Source organism: Hylaeus volcanicus, chromosome 2 (genome assembly GCF_026283585.1).
Source record: "Hylaeus volcanicus isolate JK05 chromosome 2, UHH_iyHylVolc1.0_haploid, whole genome shotgun sequence".
Lineage (NCBI taxonomy): Eukaryota > Metazoa > Arthropoda > Insecta > Hymenoptera > Colletidae > Hylaeus > Hylaeus volcanicus.
This window is the reverse complement of record NC_071977.1, coordinates 11,544,150-11,564,989: the sequence shown is the minus strand read 5'-3', so window position 1 is coordinate 11,564,989 and position 20,840 is coordinate 11,544,150. Positions and strand designations below refer to the sequence as shown.

The 20,840-nt window shown below is 31.6% G+C and overlaps 2 protein-coding genes across 2 annotated transcripts; both read right to left on the bottom strand.

Moving 5' to 3' along the window:
• Positions 1 to 10,213: 10,213 nt before the first annotated feature.
• Positions 10,214 to 15,686, bottom strand: LOC128884778 (eEF1A lysine and N-terminal methyltransferase homolog). The gene is made up of 8 exons (XM_054138404.1): positions 15,291 to 15,686; positions 15,086 to 15,208; positions 14,762 to 14,978; positions 14,355 to 14,573; positions 13,217 to 13,476; positions 12,364 to 12,728; positions 10,882 to 11,063; positions 10,214 to 10,797 (listed from the first exon to the last, which is right to left on the bottom strand). Exons 1-8 carry the CDS (start codon positions 15,380 to 15,382, stop codon positions 10,249 to 10,251), a joined length of 2,007 nt encoding a protein of 668 aa, XP_053994379.1. The 5' UTR covers positions 15,383 to 15,686; the 3' UTR covers positions 10,214 to 10,248.
• Positions 15,687 to 16,165: 479 nt separating this feature from the next.
• Positions 16,166 to 20,612, bottom strand: LOC128884877 (N-alpha-acetyltransferase 60). The gene is made up of 2 exons (XM_054138543.1): positions 20,222 to 20,612; positions 16,166 to 19,438 (listed from the first exon to the last, which is right to left on the bottom strand). Exons 1-2 carry the CDS (start codon positions 20,466 to 20,468, stop codon positions 18,861 to 18,863), a joined length of 825 nt encoding a protein of 274 aa, XP_053994518.1. The 5' UTR covers positions 20,469 to 20,612; the 3' UTR covers positions 16,166 to 18,860.
• Positions 20,613 to 20,840: the final 228 nt, after the last annotated feature.

The following is a 20,840-nucleotide window of genomic DNA, read 5'->3' as shown; positions in this document are numbered from 1 at the left end:
CGTATATTTCCTAGAGTTGCCAGAAAGCTAGCATTAATAATTCTTCTTTCATTCTCTCAGCTGGTCACGTGAAACGAGTAATCATACAGAGTGTGGGTTTGGTGGCGTTTCGCTTATCTTTGTCACACCGGTTATCGGTTTGCGCGGCTTCATGCGACACGGTGCGGTTATTACCAATGCCTGCGCTATATAAATAACGAGTCGGTAAACAATAGCGTTCTCCATGGGCAACACGCGTCACGCTATGCGCACGATCACGGTGGAATCACAATCGACATCGTTATTGCATAAAATTTCTGTTTTCAGAGCCCTACCTTCTTATCGCTCCCAATCGCCACGAATACATGTTAACATTCTTACGCAGGGTATTTTAGAATTATGATTCGTGTCAATAAAATTGAAAGAAATGCTCGCGACCACGCGGTAGAATATTTGAAGGGTGTAGAATGTATTCGTACACCGATCAATTTCCAAAAAAACTTTTCTGTAAAATTGTAGTCTCTTAACTTCTTTTTTTTATAATCAATGATATTTTACATATTCTCGGAAGTCTCTAAGGTAGATATCGTCCAAACAACATTTACTAGTTAATATAATTTGTGAAATTAACAAAAAAATGCGAAAAGTGAGTAAAAGTATAGAAGCAATAAGTATTTGTACGATTCTTATGACGAACTATTTACAGTAGAGTTTGTAACGTAAACACATTAGTTTATTGCTCCGTACGAATTAGAAAAGATCTGAAAAGAGGAATTGAAAAAGATCTCACTTCGAATAACTAACAATTTAGTTAATTTAACGCTTAAAAGAGTCGCAATAGTTATAAAATCAAGAGGAAATCCCACGATGGAAGTATTATATACTTGTAAATTAATGTAAATTTTTCTTTTTTTTAATCAAGTTTTAAAAATTGAACAGTTGTGCGAATACTTCTTGCTTCAATATTTCTATCGATTAATTGTTTTTTTTTGTTGTTAATTTCGTAACTTACATAAATAGCTATTTTTTTTTGTACTCTATCTATTCTAGAGATTTCCGAGAATATGTAGAATGTCATTGTTTATAAAAAATAAGTTAAAAAATTACAATTTTACATAGTTTTTCTGGAAATTGATCGGTGTACGAATACTTTCTACAGCCACTGTAAGTGGTAAGTTCATTTTAATAAGGCACAGAATAATTTCTAATATACGACTTGATACAAAGCTAACGATTACATTAATACTGTATAATTAAATCTTTCCGGGACGAGAAGTGGGGAATGCTAAAACTTTAAATTGAAACGTTCCCTTGCAATTTTTGGCTGACAAAGCCTTCGAGCAAGGCAGGTGGGAAAAAGGGTACAGAAAAAGAGAAGAACGGAACAGGCTCGGTGGTGTAATAGATTACCGTCGATCATCATTCGCCTTAGGGACAAATTACCAAAAGAGAACGCCTCCTTTGAAGGGTAAGCGATGAAAGCCCGATAGAAAAAAAAGATAAATTACCCGAGATATCATCGTATTTCTTTATTTTAGCCGACGAAGATTCCTTGATTATCATCCGAACATGTTACTATGTATCTTGCTACAGCAAACAGTAACCCAATTAACCATCTTAATCGCTTGGTATGTGATTTTTCCTTTTTTTTTTCTTTTTGGCAATCGTGGAACATATTTATTAACTGGAAATTGACAGTCTTGGCATTCACACCATATGATTGTCCGATCTCTGGAACGCGCAGACTAAACCCTTAAACTTATGCATAGTAATGCTGTCCATCGGAGATTATTATTAATTTCATGTTATATATCACTCAATTTCCAAAGCAATTGGAATCCAAATAATCCGAAATTCCTAACCAAAGACCTTTTTATTTATTTCAACAGTGGTATTTTTAGTCAGAGTTTGTTTTCCATTTTTTGTTCTTGTGGGTGTCAATAGATACATCCTCGAATAATATGTATTTATTAGTCATGTCAAACAACCTCTAAACAATATAATTTTACAAATTATGGTCACTTTACAATGTTAAGTATATATACCTGAAACAACGCCGAAATGTATCCACGTTACTTACATCTTAAAATTTGTGTTAGAGTAGAGCTTTGTAGTAAACAGAGTGCCTAATACAGAAACCTAGAAAGCTGAAATTTTGCACTGAAGTTTCCTTTATGATGTATACAAGGATATTTCGAAATTCAACCCCTACGGGGGTAAAAAGGGGTTGCAACGTTTGTATGAGGAACACCTTATTTGTGGTCTGGTTTGCTTGAAACTTGGTCTTAATGCTCTTCGATATAATTAATCAAACACCTATTTCGGCATTTTAAAAAATTCAACCCCAGAAGAAATGAAAAGGGGTTGCAATTCCTTCCAATTTCCTTTATAATTGATTTCCTGTTCCTTTATTGTACAGACAATTTAGTTACGAAATTTGTTAGTCCAAAACATTTTTAATATAGAATAGGAATAGTATTCTACACGTATGATTTTTGTTCTGATTTTCGCCAGTATTTTGGGAACCCGCACTACTATAAGGGGCGCGTAAACGCACAGAAGCGTGAAAGCACGACGAACCAAGCAAGAAGGAAGGCGAGATTAACAACGCGAAGGAAAAGCCGTGTTTCCAAATGACTGCGTTACAACGAGGATTTACTGCATCTATAATTATAGGTAATAAAGTCAGAGACGTGGAAACCAGAGCGGCGTCAGTCTGCACCGAAATGTTCGTTATCGGCGTTGCTGTAAAAACTGTTTCCAGAAACTGTTCGCCGCGGCTCTTTCCACGCCGAAGGTACCGATTTCTCGTCGCTGCTATTGCACGCAGAATTTTAATGCCACCGTCTTCCTAATAGGTGCAAGGAGTTCAATTATTTTTTCACTTCGGCTTTCTCAAACTGTCTGTTGCTCGTTTCGCGGAAATTAGGGATTCCTAGAACATATCGCGCCAACGTTCCATTCGACGCAGACCAATTTCAAAAGCAATTTTGGATAAGGGAGGAAACCACATCAGGAGAACAAATATCAAGCGTTGCACTCCGAATTATATTTCAATTTCGTTACCAGCAGCTCCAAACGCTTTTAAGTGTTTTATTTGAAGTTTATTTTAACTAAAAAGTAAGACAATTTAAATGAATAAAGGAATAAACAAATTCACTTAAGTGGGGAGTCTGGTCTAGCTAATGTATTTTTCTAATGCATATAATTTCCAGATATGATTAATTTTTGTTATTGAAACTTTTTTTTGCATATAAATGGACGTTCAAAGAAGAAAATTTGACAGTGTAAATTTAATTTGAATGTATATATATATATATATATATATATAGATATAGTAGTCGCAAGGAAACGATTCGGTCAAAACGGTGGGATACGTGGAGCCCTGTGAAAACATCTGATAGATAAAATCAGAAAATTTTTTTCTTTAGTAGGTACGTAAAATGTGTATGAACCTCAATTTGCAAAAAAAAATTGTTAATTGCAAAAATGGCGGCAAAAAACATGAAAATGAACGATACATGTCGGCCGTTATTTTGCAATAACTTTATGCTATAATAATAATTCATTAAGAGTCAAGGTTCATTAGCATATAAACTTAATTACCTTCAATTTAAGCGTTGAATCAAGAGAATCGGATAAAAATTCGATGAGCTATGCGTCCCACCGTTTTGACTGAATCCTTTCCTTGCGACTACTATATCTATATACATATGTATACATTCAAATTAAATCTACACTGTCAAGTTTTCTTCTTTGAACGTCCCTTTATATGTAAAAAAGTTTCAATAACAGAAATTAATCATATCTGGAAGTTATATGCATTAGAAAAATACATTAGCTGGACCAGACTCCCCCCTTAAATACCAGTTTTATTCTCACTTTTGTTGTATTTTGTAATTATCAAGTATATGATACCTCTTGAAACAATTTCCTTCCCAATTGATTTGGACATGAAAGACTGTCGAGTGGGACTCGACAAAGGACCTCCTGAAATAAAAATTGATGTCGAGTCACACTCGACATAGGAGTGCAAAGGGTAATTTTTACAATTCATTTTAAACAGACATCTTTCAGATATCAGCCGTTCCTTACAAATGATCTGAAATCAATTAAATTTTTTTAAAACTATTAACATATTTTCTAAGAATACAACAGCAACAATAGCAAAAGTAACGCCTGAATTTTTCAGAGCAGCCAAAGGATTGATAAAACGATTGCGGTATCGTTTCGTTCCGCGATCGGTATCGTCAGTGTTTATCGCAATTCAATCGTTTCTGGAAACCGCTACGAATGTAGGGGACGATTAGTCGCAAGGAAATAGCGCGATGGAAGAACTCCGCTTATTTTTTATTTATCCGTCCCTTGGGAACAATTCACTCTGGGCATTTCTTGCGACGCACAAGGTACATGATTAAAACAGTTCTTAGGAAGAGAACTCCCCCGAGGGATTGCAGATAAATGTTTTTATAAGGGTCACCACGGGAACCCGCCACGGTGGCGTAAAGTTTTCATTTTAATCGTCTGTTTGTACGTAATTTTACCACTAAGTCGTTTTTATTGCGTGGTATATCTGTTAACTGAATCAGACGCGTTTCGCATAATTACCGCCAGAGACGAGTCATTTATTTGAATGACAACAGAACCGTCGTACTTAAAATACAAAAGTGAAGCGTTCTTAAAAGATAGTACAACTCTTTACTCGAAGTCGTTACGCGCTTTATTCCCAAGTGTGATCAATAGCATTTTTCAACCATCGCTAATATATCATGGATCATAATAGCGTTTTCATTCCCTGCTATTCTACATTCGTCATCTCAAGCCTTTTTATTCTCGTCATTTTATTCGTCATTTTCACGTTCGATTACTCCGTATTTATCATCACGCCAGATCAGTTGCTTCCTTCAGATCAGCTTAGTTCTTTGAGTTCAGTTGCTTTTTCACAATTTTTTTTTATGCAATTAACTCCACTTTACGAATACTTGAAATTTTAGTGTCTGAACACCTGCTCGACGAAGCATCATCTTATATCCACATTAAATCTCTTTAATAATAAGTAACTCTACCACTGAATGACTAGATTTTGTCATCCATCGTGAAATAGATAGAATTTACAAAAATTTTTCTTTGGGAACTATGTATATATTTTTATAGAATTTTTTTCATCGAACTCTAAGGACGAATTCGTGTGCTGTATGCATCGTTGGATCGACGGTTGCTTGAACTCGTGCAACACATTCGAAAAGAGCGGAAAGACCTAATAGGATGTAAAAAATCCGATACGGTTTGCAAATTTTACGAGCAGACGTAACGTCACGAATTACCCTATGGTAATTGGTTCCTCTTGCAGGAACAACAGAATCTTAGTTTATCGTTCGTACTCGTTTACTTAAATGCCACGCATCGAGTACTTTAATAAATAACTATACTGCATGCAACCTAAATCTCATCCTTTCTCATTTTTTCCCAAGAATATTGGAAAATTTCACGATTCTCAAAAACCAGTCTGATTAACTTCAAAATAAATTACTTAAAATGTACTTGTGTCTTAATACTCTCACTGTTTATTATTTCAAGCAGAAGCACTTGATATATGTATTCTATTTCAGTGCATATTCTAATCGTGAGATTATTTATGTCGGACATTACGTAACATCGACAGCAACAAAGAAAACTGTCATTTCTTTATTTTTCCAACAAGGAGGTAATAAGTAGGTTTTATTTCACCAGTATCTAATCTTAAATTCTATTTTTCCTTCTTCGCTTCATTAATTACCTACATGTTGTACTTTTCTCTCTTCTTCTTAGCCACGTAATTATATATCGATTACTCTAGCTTCCCTTGTGTTGTTGTAAAATGAAGTCATGTTTCTTCTAAATGTTACTGAATACGCGTCAAAAATAAAATGAAACGTTTAAACGTGTGGTTTAGTGAAACTATATTATTTTCCATTTCGAATTTACATCCTACAAGCAGTTATTACTGCACTTGTACACAGTGTTTATTTGCACTCTTTTGATATTGTTTGAAACGCGTGATACATCGCTGTTGTTAGTAATTAATTCTACACAAAATATTGATAAATTGATTGTGTATTTATTGTTACATTGGTCATGATTACATAAATTGATTTGTAAATATATAGAAAAAGGACACTTTGACTGCATTTATACAGGGTGAACCAAGCAAATGTGTGACAACTGTAAGTTTGTTATCAGTACATTTAGAGAAAAATCTTAAAGTAAAAATAAGAAATAACAAGTAAAAACATTTTACAATAATAATAATAGATTATTATTAATAATCAATATTATTATTAATTATTAATTATTATATTAATAATAATAGATTATTATTAATAACGCCTATGCTAGAATTTTATGTATTTCACTACTCGCAACATTGGCATGGAAACAAAAACATATTTTTCCTTTATCGATGCACAAATCGCTCGTATAAGCGATTAATTCTGCTCCCAAGAGTATAAAACTCGTGTCCAGCTCCATTAGTGTAGAAAAACGTGGCGTTCTTCATGGTAGACGATCCCTCAGGAGGTATTTTTCACTGGGATGGATATCAGAACGTAAATAATTTAAACAAAGCCGTCGTCGAGTGCAATACTTCCAACTGGTAATTCGATACTTGAAACATGTACCATTCAGTATCTTTAAGGGGTTGTTCTAGTTTAAGCAATTCAACAAAAGATTTTATTTTTAGAATCTTTGGAATACTCATAAATATTCTACAAATAGATTCTTCTAAATTAAAAGAATTCATGGAAGTACGGGAGCTTTTATTAAACAGTATACAAAGCATATTCCGGGTTGCATGTCCTAAAATATGCCAATTATATCGACGACAGAAACACAAAAAGGTTTAAGGTTGTTCTCGACTTGGCTCCCTACACTGTAAGCAAATTAAAATGCAAGCATCCCCTTTAGATGCAAGAGTCAGGTGGGACACCCTCTACTTCTTGGTCACTACTATGGAAAGTCGAACGATTATGCCTGCCTTCAGCCACATTTACAAGCATCCTCACAATAGACACCTTCGACGAAGAATGGAGGTAGACGAAATCTTCCATGCAAATTATTCTGATTGAATCGGTCGTTCTGGAACCCAAAAACTGACAAAACGACCATTAACGACACATTCGATACCGAACAACGCGACGATCTCTTTAATCGACTGAATTTCAATTTTCAAAGAGCCACGATTACCATGAAAGAGAACTTCTCCAGTTTGACGTCGATTTTAGGATACGGGACTCCGGGAGGATGCGTCTCGAAACCCTTGCGTATAAATTCGGACAATGATCTACTAATGAATTGTACAGAAATCCACACAATGCATACCTTAATAGGTGGAAGCGAAGAGGCCAGGGTTTTTGTCGTGCTAATAGCATTGATACCGCACCCCTGTTTGTTTTTCTTCGAAAACTACCGCAGCCCCACGTAAATAGCGCCTTTTCCGCGGGAACATTTTCCTCTTGACATTTTTTAACAATAAATGTTGCCTATTCGATTGAAACAATATACGTAATTATTTCCAAATAAAGATAAGACATTTAATCGAATTTGTAGAAGTATATATGGCATATATTTCAGTTTCACATAGTACCAAATAGTATTGAATGGAAAATATAAACATGTAAGTTTAAAAATATAACAATACTAAATATATCTAAATAGTGGAGTTTACTTTACTTTATTTAAATCATAGGCAATGGAAAATGAAATGTTATCACGTACACAATATATTTCAATGTAACACACGAAGGTTCAATCTTTGTGTAAATTTTTGTTCATACATCTGACATTGCATCAAATTGATATGCATTATCAGAATATCATTTTCTGTGAACTACATTTCAGGTAAAATAAACTAAAATATATTCATTTAGAATAATATCATACAAACATAATTTATTTATACGAACTTATTCTTATTACAAAAATGAATTTAATATTATGCTAAATGGAAGTACAGTACATATATATATACATGTATAAAATAATGTTTGTACGTAAGATATAATTTTCTATGAACCATGTCTTAGAGTAAAGTAATATATTTCAATTTAAAATAATACCATTCATATAAATTTATTTATCTTTCGTTTAGACTAACTGAGCATTCTTGGAATGTATGTATTCAAGATAGAGCGTCAACAAGGAAGCGCAAGTTTTAGAATAATTTCAGCTCGCTGTGAAGTAAAAACAGCAGGTGGGCTGTGCCTTCGAAGACTGCGAAAAAAATGTGTAGCGACGAACTTTCACCGGGTAATGAGACGTTAATGTAACGAATGACACACCGATTTCAAGCTTTAACTTAACGAGAAATCATGTTGGCAGCGTTGAGCATTCATCTTAGAACGATCATTTATTAATTAACTGTACACTCGCCCGGACTTTCCCTGAGAGGCACTTAACTGACAAAAAGAAAAAACCAACACAACTAAGACTGTTTATTGCGGTTGCTCTGGAACGATGTAGCTCTCATAATTCGAGAGCTTATGGTCTGGTTGCAATTGTTTAGGTGAAACAAGAGGAAGTTTAATCGCTAACAGGTAAGTATATAATAATCGCTCAAAATTGTTGTACTTGTTGTTTCTTTGTTTTAAATTCAATTATTCAGAGAGGAGTTATTTTCTTTTGGTGTCAAACAATTGATTCCTTTGTCCAATATATTTTTGAATTTTAATTTAATATTTGAGAAATATATTAACTAATTTATATAATAAATATACAATACTATTAGAAATGTATTAATGATACAGTGGGTGTAGAAAGTATTCGTACACCGATCAATTTCCAAAAAAACTATGTAAAATTGTAATTTATTAACTTATATTTTATAAACAATGACATTTTATATATTCTCGGAAATCTTTAGAATAGATAGATTACAAAAAAAAAAATAGCTATTTATGTAAAGTGCGAAATTAACAAGAAAAAAACAATTAATCGATAGAAGTGTTCAACTGTTCAATTTTTAAAACTTGATTTAAAAAAAGAAAAATTTACATTAATTTACAAGTATATAATACTTCCTTCGTGGGATTTCCTTTTGATTTTATAATCATTATAACTCTTGTAAGCATTAAATTAACTAAATTATTAGTTATTCAAAGTGGGGTCTTTTTCAATTCCTCTATTACAACCTTTTTTAAAATTTTAATTTTAATTCGTACGAAACAATAGACTAATGTCTTTACGTTACCAACTCTACTGTAAATGGTTCGTCATAAGAATCGTACAAATACTTATTGCTTCTATACTTTTACCTACTTTTCGCACTTTTTTTGTTAATTTCACAAATTATATTAACTAGTAAATGTTATTTGGACCATATCTATCTTAGAGACTTCCGAGAATATGTAAAATATCATTGATTATATAAAAAAGAAGTTAAGAAACTACAATTTTACAGAAAAGTTTTTTGGGAAATTGATATATTATTAAATTTTAATACAATAAAAATATATTTCTTAAATATTGAATTAAAATTAAAATTAAAATTAAATTAAAATGCGTATGCTGCATGCAAACGTTATTCCAGAGATTTGTAAGTTGGAATATTGTACGAAACCAAACCTTTAGGTATTCCTGGAAGTGAGTGGTTCAAGACATGGAGAGAAAAATGAACGAATAGTAAAAGGCATCGTCACTGTTACGAAGCGCAATCAGCTACTAAGTACCACGAATACGGGAACTCGGAAGGGTAACGGTGGCGCATAAACCTCGGTTATGGCATGAAATAAGCTCAAGTATAATCCAGGTATGGTCAAGACTCTCAAAGCCACGAATTTCGCGGGAAGATACCAGCTACAATTGGAAAAGTAATCGGATTCTTCGAAAAAGACGCACCGAAACGGGAGTCTGTAATAAAACGGGGCATTGATTTTCAATCCTGACTTTCATTGTCACGTTGATCACCCGTAGATGGTTGTCAGTACTTTTCACAGAAAAACTAATAAAATTAATTCTGAATGTTAAGCGTCAAAGAAAATAAATTTGAATGGAATCCTTGAACTTCGATAAAGTTGCAAAAATAAATATCACGATTAATATGTAATTATGTAGCTTCCAATAGGCTGTCAACAAAATTTAAACACAGAAATTTTTAAGAATATTAGCCTGCCAGTCAACGTGATTCAGCCATCGTTATATGAAGAATTTTATCAAAAGGAGCATTAAGATTTTGTTTTTGAATAATAAAATACACCTGTCAAAACAGCATACAATAATATTTAATTTATTACATAATTAAAATTCTACAGACAGATTTTCCATGAAAGATGATAAATCAAACATGTCCGCGGTACTCAATAGTTTTCTCGCACACGCTTGTTCGTTCAAGTTCGTTGCAGCAGCTTTCAACTTGTTCATCCATTCGGTAGAATCGTTTTCATTTATGGTGCATATAATAATTTCATTCACTTCATCTTGCATAGAGTAACACGCCATACATTTGAACACAGATTTCAAATCGCTCTTCACTTTCTTCTTGATGCTTTCATCCCGACAGACTAAATTTAAAATAAAGACGCCGTCGTCTGTCAAACATTCCAAAACTGATCTTATGATAGTCATTTCTAGAAATTGTTTGGGTGGACAGCTTATTCCGACGGTAGTGTCTTTACTGTCTACGTCGAAGAGGATAGCTTTATATTTTTGTCCTTTCTCTGCACTATCTTTAATGAAACGAATTCCATCTGATATTTCAACCTTCATTCTATTGTCAAGAATGAGACCAAAGTAGTCAGTTGCAACCTTTAGCATCATTTCGTCAATTTCAACCGCAATAATTTTCAGCTGCAAGAATGTAAACATGAATTTTGTACAATATTTTTATAATATTTTTGATGCTGGCAGTAATCAAAATTTAGTGGTGCATACTTTAGGAAAACAGTTGTAAAGAAACGTGCATAAACTTCCTCCGCCTAGTCCAACGATCATGATTTCGTCAGATTCTTTAGTATTTATAACAGAACTGACGCCGATACTCATGTACAAATGGTGATCGCAAGCTAGGAAACCAGAATCGATAACTTTCTTCATTTTACCTCGTCTCGATTTAGCTGGAAAAAAATCACTCATGAGGGGTCTGCGTATGTTTATATAAATTCGTATTCTCACAGATCCAGAACTAAAAATTGAAACTTGATTAAATTAAATTCTAAAAGGTACAACATGTACAATTCAGGTTTGAAGGTACGCTAAAATTGTTGCAGAAAATCATTTTATAATATTAATAACATAAAATCAATTTTATTTTTATCTTTACTACGTGGATAAGAATAAATATGTTTTTTTTTTATTTATTGCGCAATCTAACTGAAACTGCTAAATAAACTTTAAATATTTATATATTATGATATATATATATATATATATGTACATATTTAAAAATATTTGTTTGGAAACATGAAACCCGTCATTTAATTTATAAACATTTTTTCAATGTACATAGAGCGTACGAGTACTTATGGAACTGACTGTATATTACTGTCGGTATTCTATGAATGTTTGCATTTGTGCGCATGTATTCTTATACAGTGGGTGTAGAATGTATTCGTACACTGGTCAATTTCCCAAAAAACTTTTGTGTCAAATTGTAACTTCTTAACGTCTTTTTTTATAATCAATGATATTTTACATATCCTCGGAAGTCTCTAAGATGGATATAGTCCAAACAACATTTACTAGTTAATATAATTTGTGAAATTAACAAAAAAAATGCAAAAAGTGGGTAAAAGTATAGAAGCAATAAGTATTTGTACGATTCTTATGACGAACCATTTACAGTAGAGTTTGTAACGTAAACACATTAGTTTATTGCTCCGTACGAATTAAAAAACATCAAATTTCCAGTAAAGTACTTTTAAAAATGGCTCTAATAGAGGAATGGAAAAAGATCCCACTTCGAATAACTAATAATTTAGTTAATTTAATGTTTAGAAAAGTTACAATAATTATAAAATCAAAAGGAAATCCCACGAAGGAAGTATTATGTACTTCTAAATTAATTTAAATTTCTTTTTTTTTTTAATCAAGTGTTAAAAATTAAAGATTTGTGCGAATATTTATTGCTTCAACATTTCTATCGATTAATCGTTTTTTTTTGTTAATTTCGCAACTTACATAAATAGCTATATTTTGTAAAATATCTAATCTAGAGATTTCCGAGAATATGTAAAATGTCATTGTTTATAAAAAATAAGTTAATAAATTACAATTTTACATAGTTTTTTTGGAAATTGATCGGTGTACGAATACTTTCTACACCCACTGTAGATTCACCCCTATTTCATAGTGTCTACTTATGAGTTAAAAGCATTATTCGGATAATGAAATATTTACAGTAGAAAATTTGAATACCTTGTTTCAGACGAGCTTCGCTTTGAATGACATACGGATTGTTTAAAAACACCAGTCTCCTAAACTCGTAACCATCTCTTTCGATCTCCTCGACAACGAAGAGACCGCTAAGGTCACTTTTCCCTTCGTAGCACGTAATTCTAACTCCTACGTCGGAACCCAACGACAAAAACGGAATATCACTTTTACCAGACAAACCTTCCGGTGCTAAATTCAAAATGCAATCTTCCAGTTCGCTTTTCACAGCATCCCAGTTTTCAAACTTGTGCTCCCTACGCAACGTAACGATTGCGAGCCTATCGCGTTGCGCGCTTTTGAGAACTTGCTGTCTACCTTCTTTCGTGCTAAATAACCAATCTGTTTCTCTGAGAAATAAAAAGTACGAACCGGATTGTGAGTATTGAATCATTTGTTAGATACTTTAAGCTTTCATGTGGCGTTTTGTTGCATTGAAAAAATGTAAAAAATTCGGTGTTACGAGTATTCCACACATGCAACATGTAGCAAATAATTTTCAATGATCGAAGTGTTCTTTTTCTAAGGACATAACATAGATACGTAATATCATAAATAAACAAATTATATGTAATCATTTTAATATTCATAGGTGAACGATTTTCACTGAATCATTTTCTCAAATCAGAAAAAAATGTATCGTTGCTAAACATTGAGTAAAAATAGCTCGTGAATAACTAAATTTTCTTTGTTAATGTTTATTAATGTTCCACAAAATAAATTACGATGAGATCAGGTCTTTAAAATGATACAAATGATGGAGACGGATTATGTGATACGAAGGATCGGGAAAAACATGTTTCCTTTCCTCAACAAATTACAATAAACAGAAACTTACTTTCCTTGCGGCACTATAAATGCTGCATACGTTTTTGTGCCATATATTTTAGGCCGATCTAAGACATAGACTGTGTAGCGGGGATATTTATCGTCAGGACGATGTAAATCTAATGATATTTCACCAACATCGGCCACGCTACGTTTCTGTAAACTGTTACATATTAACGCAGACTGTTGCGCCGATAGTATAGCAGATATCACTTCATTTGCTGTTGACAATCGTTTTGGGGGACCATCGACTAACACTACTTCCAGGACCTAGTGTAATTAAAAACAATGAACTTTCGAAAAAGACGGTTTATAAATTAAATTTGCATTATAAATAAACATTTGAGGGAATAACAAATCACTTCATCTCTTCGACATAACAATTATGAAACGTACAAGAAAACACTAAAAAGTGTTGTGATTAATTAAAAAATAAAATACACTTTCAGTAAAAAAATAAAAATATTTTTGTTCTTTACAAAGAAGTATTGTGCATTCAATGTATTACGCGCTCAATTTTTCGAAACGTGTACTTCCGCTACAAATAATTCCTACAGAGTCTATTACTTTAAATCGTCGATAATTGGGTTGATACATAAATAACTTCAGGCTGCCCTGTAGGCAGCAATTTTTAATTTGCCCATACACGAGAATAGGTGATAATCAACAACAATCATTATATAATTTATTAAGATTTATTATATAATAATATATTTAAAAATCAAAGAAAGTTTGTTTCCTTGGATCTCCATCGTTTTCGTATAATTACAAGAAGAGGTCCCCAAACATCACGTTGACTTTTTAATTAGCTTTTGCATAGTGGTAGATAATAAAGAACTAAAGCTAATAGTATATAGTTTTGTGGGGGCAAACGATTTATAGTTTATAAGATATACGACATTGAAATAATTACTTTATTAAGGAGAAATATATCTAATGATATCAAAACCAACTGTGGCGTATGTGGTAAGCCTTCTTCTTGTTGTGGGTTCGATCCCGAATAAAAAAATATTACAGAATATTTTTTTTTATTTTTTTAATTTATTTTAAATGTACATATGTTAAATATGATTAATTTATAAATAACTTGAAAATAATTTGTTTTGTATAATTAATGTAATTGTTACTTTGAGTATTAATGTACTTACCGATTGTGATAAAGTCGTAAATTTTGTAGCAATCACTACGAAAATCGGGATCAAACTTCCTTCTTCGATTCGTGCTTTCGTTTCTGCCTCATGACAACGTACTATACGAAACATAAACCCAGCACTTGGAAAATAAGATATAAGTTCTCTTAAAATGTGCTCTTGTAATAAAGAGATACAAATGTATCTACCGCCATTGCGCAAAACTCTCGTGATTTCCTGAAATAAATAATTCTAAATGTATTACATAATACATAACATAAATAAAATGAAAAAAAAATTGGTTTATACATTAATTCAATGTCAAGTTCTATTTTTAACCGACTTCGAAAAGGAGGAGTTTACTCAATTCGACATATATATTTTTTGTTTTTTGTTTTTTGGTTTTTCAATACATATAAGTTTACCTTAAAATATCTGTTGACTGTAGATATTGTTCCTTCCTTAGTATCTGGCATAAGAGCATCCAAAGTACCTTTATCTAAAATAACACTGAATGTATCATTCAGGTATGTCATTTGTGTAGCATCCATTTGTTCATAAATTAAATCTGGCCTCACAGAGGCATTAATGTCATGCATTTGTTTAATGACTATATGTGATATATCAATATTTGTAATATTTCTGCAACAAGAAATAAATGTACATTTATTTTATCTGTAAAACAATTAATGTTTGCAATCAGTTTAAACCTATAAATGTGGAATAAAATTAAATACAAAATATCTCACCTATAACCAACATCATATAAACACATACTGACTGTAGAGTTACCACAGCCAACGATTAATATGTTATCTTTTACTTTCATATATTTCAAGAGTATACTACATAATTCTGGATACTCTCCATACCTAAGTGACAATATAAATATTATGTATTTATAACAAATTGAAGTTATGCTAACAAAAACTCCAGAAATATAACGATACATACCATTCAAAATTCTTTTTTCCACGCTTCTTGAAAAATGTATTCCAATATTCGACTTGACTAAATTCTTCGTGAGTTTTCGGTAGTAAATTCATAACTGCAGCTTCTAAATGAAATTATAAACTCGAAGAGATATAATTATTTGAGATTTATTGTTATTTCACTTATAGAATTAGGTTAGTATAGATTAACATATGAAATCATTTAGATGAATTCAATATTACGCGATTTTCTATAGTATTTTAAGTAGAAATTTATTTAAGTGTTACTTTAAATCATACTAAACTGCACCATTGTTACATATTTCTGATTAGTAATTAATTACATACATATGTTTTGTTCATAACATACGATCATAATATTATTATTGAATAGTGGCGCCATCGGTGGTAAAACGCCCAGGTTTGTAGTGGAAATAGTTCACACTGTCCCCGTTGGGTGGTGCCACGGATATCTTTTAATTAATTATTCTTTATGTTTGATAAATGCTTAATTATTACGATTGTTTGATCTATAACGCTACTTAATATGTCAAATTTATTCTTTTTATGCACAGTTTTTTTTAATAATTATCGATCCTTTTATTGATGGCGTCATCTAGCGGCAACAGTCGGAACTATTTTACTACAAACTTGGGCGTTTTCCCGATAAAGGGGCTGACCAAACTCCGAAAATTAGTTCGGTCTATTCACCGCTAGATGGCGGTTTGAACGAAAAAAATTTAAACCATCAGAAAAAACCAATAATATTTCTCGCAGTTTTGAATAATAAACTTATGTAAAACTAATAGCTACTTTAATTAGGACGTCATAAAATATTATAAATGAAATTTACATACATTCTTATCTTATATTATAGTAACAAGAACGAATAGTACATGAAGATTATAACATGTCAATTTATTACAAACAAAGTCAATACATTAATATGTACAACTACTCTGATACATTTCATATATATATATACATTATATATAAAGAATATGAACACACATTCATGACTCACATTCACATACCTATATATCATAAATACAAAAGCTTTCTCTATATGAATATACAAATATAAATAATGCTATTCGTTTTGAACAATTAATAAAGACGGAACACAAACATGATAGATTATATTCAATTAAAAGAAACATGCACAGCCTTAATCAAGAAGCAAGTGTACTTCAATTTGTTCTATCACCATGGAAAATACTGTTACATCTGTGTAACTTTCATTCAAACTAAGTTTCCTTTTAGCTTATAAAGCTTTGGTCTAACTTTTCCATGTATATCTCCTTCAGTTCCTTACTCAAAAATAACACCTTTTACATTTATACACTATAGAATTTGTACAGTATAAAAGAATACGCACACACTGCACATTTCAAATTACTTGTAATAAACTTGTTTATACATAATTATGTTATAAAGTAATAATATATAAAACTTGTGACATATACTATCCAGTTTTGCACGATGTTTAACATTTATTATCTACTATAAAATATGATCATAAAAACGCAGTATTATCAAAGATATTTAAAAGTTGTTTAATGTACGTAAGTTTTTCTTCTTAAATACTTTGCAGCTATTCGTAATATCAAAATAAGGTATAATTTGATCATAAATGGTGAAACAGAGAAGACAAATAAAGGCTATTTTTAAATTAGAAAATATTATAAATAATCACTTATGTCTTAGTCATTTTTCATTTTATATTAATCTGAAAAATTTGAAATTAATAATTTAAAACAAACACTGGTATTAAATATGTTATAGCAAAAAGGAAAACTTAAAGTTTCTCTATTATGGGCACTATAAACTATGTAACGATAGCACTTCCAAACTGCAGTGTTCTGATTAAATAAAACCAATAACACAACAGCGAATTATTTCAACAACAGCTGAGATTAAATCCCACCCAGCTTCACATACATATAGGAGAAAATATATTATTCTCATCCTTCAACAGATTGAACTTAAATTGTAGGACATTAAGTAATAAATTCTAATTTACTCGCGTTACTGTTCATAGCCAGGGTACGAGAGAATACCAGTAATAGCAACCTTGCCTCCATATTAAAGAATAATATCGTCTATAACACTTTACAAACTTTTCTGAAGATAAGATATAGTAATTGTTAAACGTGATCAAACACAGATATAATGATACTGTTACATGTAATGACATAAGAGTTTAATTAACAGAAAATCCTATTAATTTAAAAAAAATGAAGATTAAGAACGATTGCTACATCAAAGTGTTTGAAGCATGGCTATTTTCTTGCACATGTAATGGAATAAACTGAGTGGGACTCATCGACTTCAGTACTTGCATGTCAAATACCTCTATGACTAGTAAGTCTTCCTAGTCAAAGACAGTGATGATGTATTCATAAAACTTAGATAATATTAAACTATGTAGTGGATGACGTGGTTCCAGCACCATGAACCCCTAATGTCAAGGGGAACTTTCTATCAAGTGATATATGTAGAAGTAATAAAATACAGATATTGGAGTAATGCAATAATCAGGGGAAAAACAATGATAAAGCTTTCAAGGACGATTCTATTGTCTGTTAAGAATCATACAATTTCTGAAATAAAATCAATAATTGTTTACAGACATTCAGAATCCAAATGAGGTAAGAATACAAATGGTGAGACCAGGAGAAAAATGTTCTCCACTGAATTCAGGAAACACAGAAATAGTAACCATATCACAAACAAAGTGAGTAAAGAAACCCTAGGAAGAACATAACAAAAAAGATGAAACACTGCATGGTTTAGAGAGTGATCAACTTGTTATCTAGACACATTTGGAGATTCCTTCTTAAAGGAATCGAAGATGGCAGTCAAAGTAGCAGAGAAAGCTATTCAAGGGCTCAAAAAAAAAAAAGGAAGCAAGAAGTTACAGCAATGGTTACAGGTTTCAAAATTCCATTCTTCACCTTCAATCAGGGTTACAGGTTAAACATTTCAAGAAAAAAACCAGAATAATGAAGGGCATTCTCAAAACTAAATTTTTTCAAAAAGTTTTAGTCTATCACTGGTGTTTCATTTTACTTTGCAATACGCTTTATTTCTTGTGGATTTTCATATGGATTCAACAAAATATTTATCCTTTTATCATACACACACAAAGACCATAATACTTCATACACAAAAGAATTTTCATTTACAATTATTTTGAACTGATCAAATGCCCTGGCAATTAAATGGTTTATTTCTAACATTTATATTGTATATCTTAATTGTTATGTAAACCATTTATATTTAATAATATGATCCATGGTGAAAGAATCACAAAGCTTCAGATTTATCATTTTCGAGGAAAAAATATAATGAACTATTCACTCATATTATTACCAACTAATTATAAATCAATACTTGTTGGTTCAAGTATTGTCAATCAAATGATAAATTATTTTTTACAACTACTTAACTCATTAAACTTTGAAAACAATTATGAAGCTATTAATTTTATTGCTTGAATAGGTATAAGATCCAATTAGCAGATACATGCACATTTTAAAAATTAAAAAAAACAAGTATTTGGTTTAACATTGGTATTTGTCAAAATGTATCATCTGTGATATGAAAGAATAGTAGTAGCCCAAAGAAGCCGCTTCCAAATCCACCGTGGAACTCTGCATGGTCCAAGACTAGCCATTGCACTTGCTATATGGCGCAACCAATCCCAGATACCCCATGGTGCATGTCCCCCATTGACATAAAGAACATAAGTAAAACCATCTTTACATTTTCCACGAATTGAATAATAGTATGGTAAAAAACTATGTAATCGAAAATGACATCTCTGGTAAAACAAAATGGCAGGTGAATTGCTAGACAATACGTGTAGGAAGACTGCTTTTACGGAAGACCGTTCTGGAGCAGTAACATGTGCTAATAATTGTTCCAACAGTAACGAAGCAATTCCATTTCTTCTATATGCACGACGAACCCCTAAGATAAGAATATAACCTACTAAACAATCTTTTCCTAAACTTGAACACAAAATATCACGATCTTCAGTGTTCAGTTTGGCATAAGGCTTTATCTCTGCGACAATAAGTCCAATTATTACTCCACCATATACAGCTGCAAGTGCATAAAACCTTGAGGAACTTGTTATATCTTCATACCATGAATAAGGGTAATCTATGACAAAATAAATTAATACATTTATAGTAAGTAATTTATAAAGGTGACAACATGTACAACAAAATCTAAATTAATTCTAAATGCATTTTCATTATTCATAAAAGTAACTTGTTAATCCTTTGTGGTCCAGCCTTTTATATTAGTATTATTTTAATAAACTAAGCCAAGATAAAATGCTTCCACAGCTATCAAAGTATATCAATTAATATCTCTGGTTGTCAGTGACATTGTGTTTTTAACAAGATTCACTATCTTAACTATAATCTTAACTGTTATTTGAACACTGACTCACTATCTTAACTATGATCTTAACTGTTATTTGAACTGTTATAGGAACATACATTTAAAATTAGATACACTATTATCATTTTCTTGAAGTATTTGAAACATTAACTGTTTTATAATTAATTAATTTATGAAATAACTGTAAGTTATAGATCTCAGCATACTCATTCAATATGTAAAAATTTAATAGCAAATAAATGTAATGTTCATTTTACAAACATTTACCATTTCTATACGATCTACTAAATGGTTTTTCCAATGACTCATTTTTAATATGCTTACAAATCTAATGTAATCATTTGTTAAAATTCGATGCTCCAATATTAATATTATTAAATTATTTGAAGTATCGAGATAGACTAATAGAAAAGAAACTAGTGAAATTTTACGTTAGAAAGATAGAATCAGAAAGGATTAATATACTAAAAATTTAACTTATTGTTTGTATAGTATAATTTGTAAGATTTAAGTTAAAATTTATGGAAAACATCATACCAATAGGGAACCAATCTTGACAAAGTGCCCGTACTTCCTCCAAGTCATCTGGACACAGGAAACGCAATTGAACATCACCCAAGACACATAAAGGAACTGTTGCCGGTGTCACGGAGGTTTTTTGTTCATTAAGCGAATTTCTTGTGGTACTCTCATCCGTATATTTATGTTTGTTTTCTTGAGATACTTTGAACTCACTTTTTTCAATTTCCGGTAAAATAAGATATCGATTAAAAGATACGGCCATCACGCCACAGTTTTTCTATCATTTCATTAATCATTTCTCGAGCGATGTCAAGCATCTCTCGTACGTAAACGTTTGCTAGTAAACATATTGCGATCCACAGACATTTTGTTTCTCCTCCTTCCCCCGCTTTCCGGCATTTTACTGTCTTTCTCTCTCCAACTATCTCACTTTCTCTTTCTCTCATCCCCACTTATTTTCTCACGTATATCTATAAAATCTAAAATAATTCTCGGAAACATGAATGCATCAGATATTAAATTTCTATAATATACAAATAAAGAATTTAACCATTATTCATTTTATTCTGTACAGGCAAAATTGGACGATCAAGAAGTTCTTGCGTTATATTGAATTTCATAGCAGTATGTTTAC

Coding starts and splice junctions, on each gene's coding strand:
- LOC128884778 (XM_054138404.1), bottom strand. CDS start 15,382: ATGAATTTACTACCGAAAACTCACGAAGAATTTAGTCAAGTCGAATAT. Junction 15,209..15,290: donor GGAAAAAAGAATTTTGAATG/GTATGTATCGTT, acceptor ATTGTCACTTAG/GTATGGAGAGTATCCAGAAT. Junction 10,798..10,881: donor TTTACAACTGTTTTCCTAAA/GTATGCACCACT, acceptor ACATTCTTGCAG/CTGAAAATTATTGCGGTTGA.
- LOC128884877 (XM_054138543.1), bottom strand. CDS start 20,468: ATGGCCGTATCTTTTAATCGATATCTTATTTTACCGGAAATTGAAAAA. Junction 19,439..20,221: donor TCAAGATTGGTTCCCTATTG/GTATGATGTTTT, acceptor ATTTTGTCATAG/ATTACCCTTATTCATGGTAT.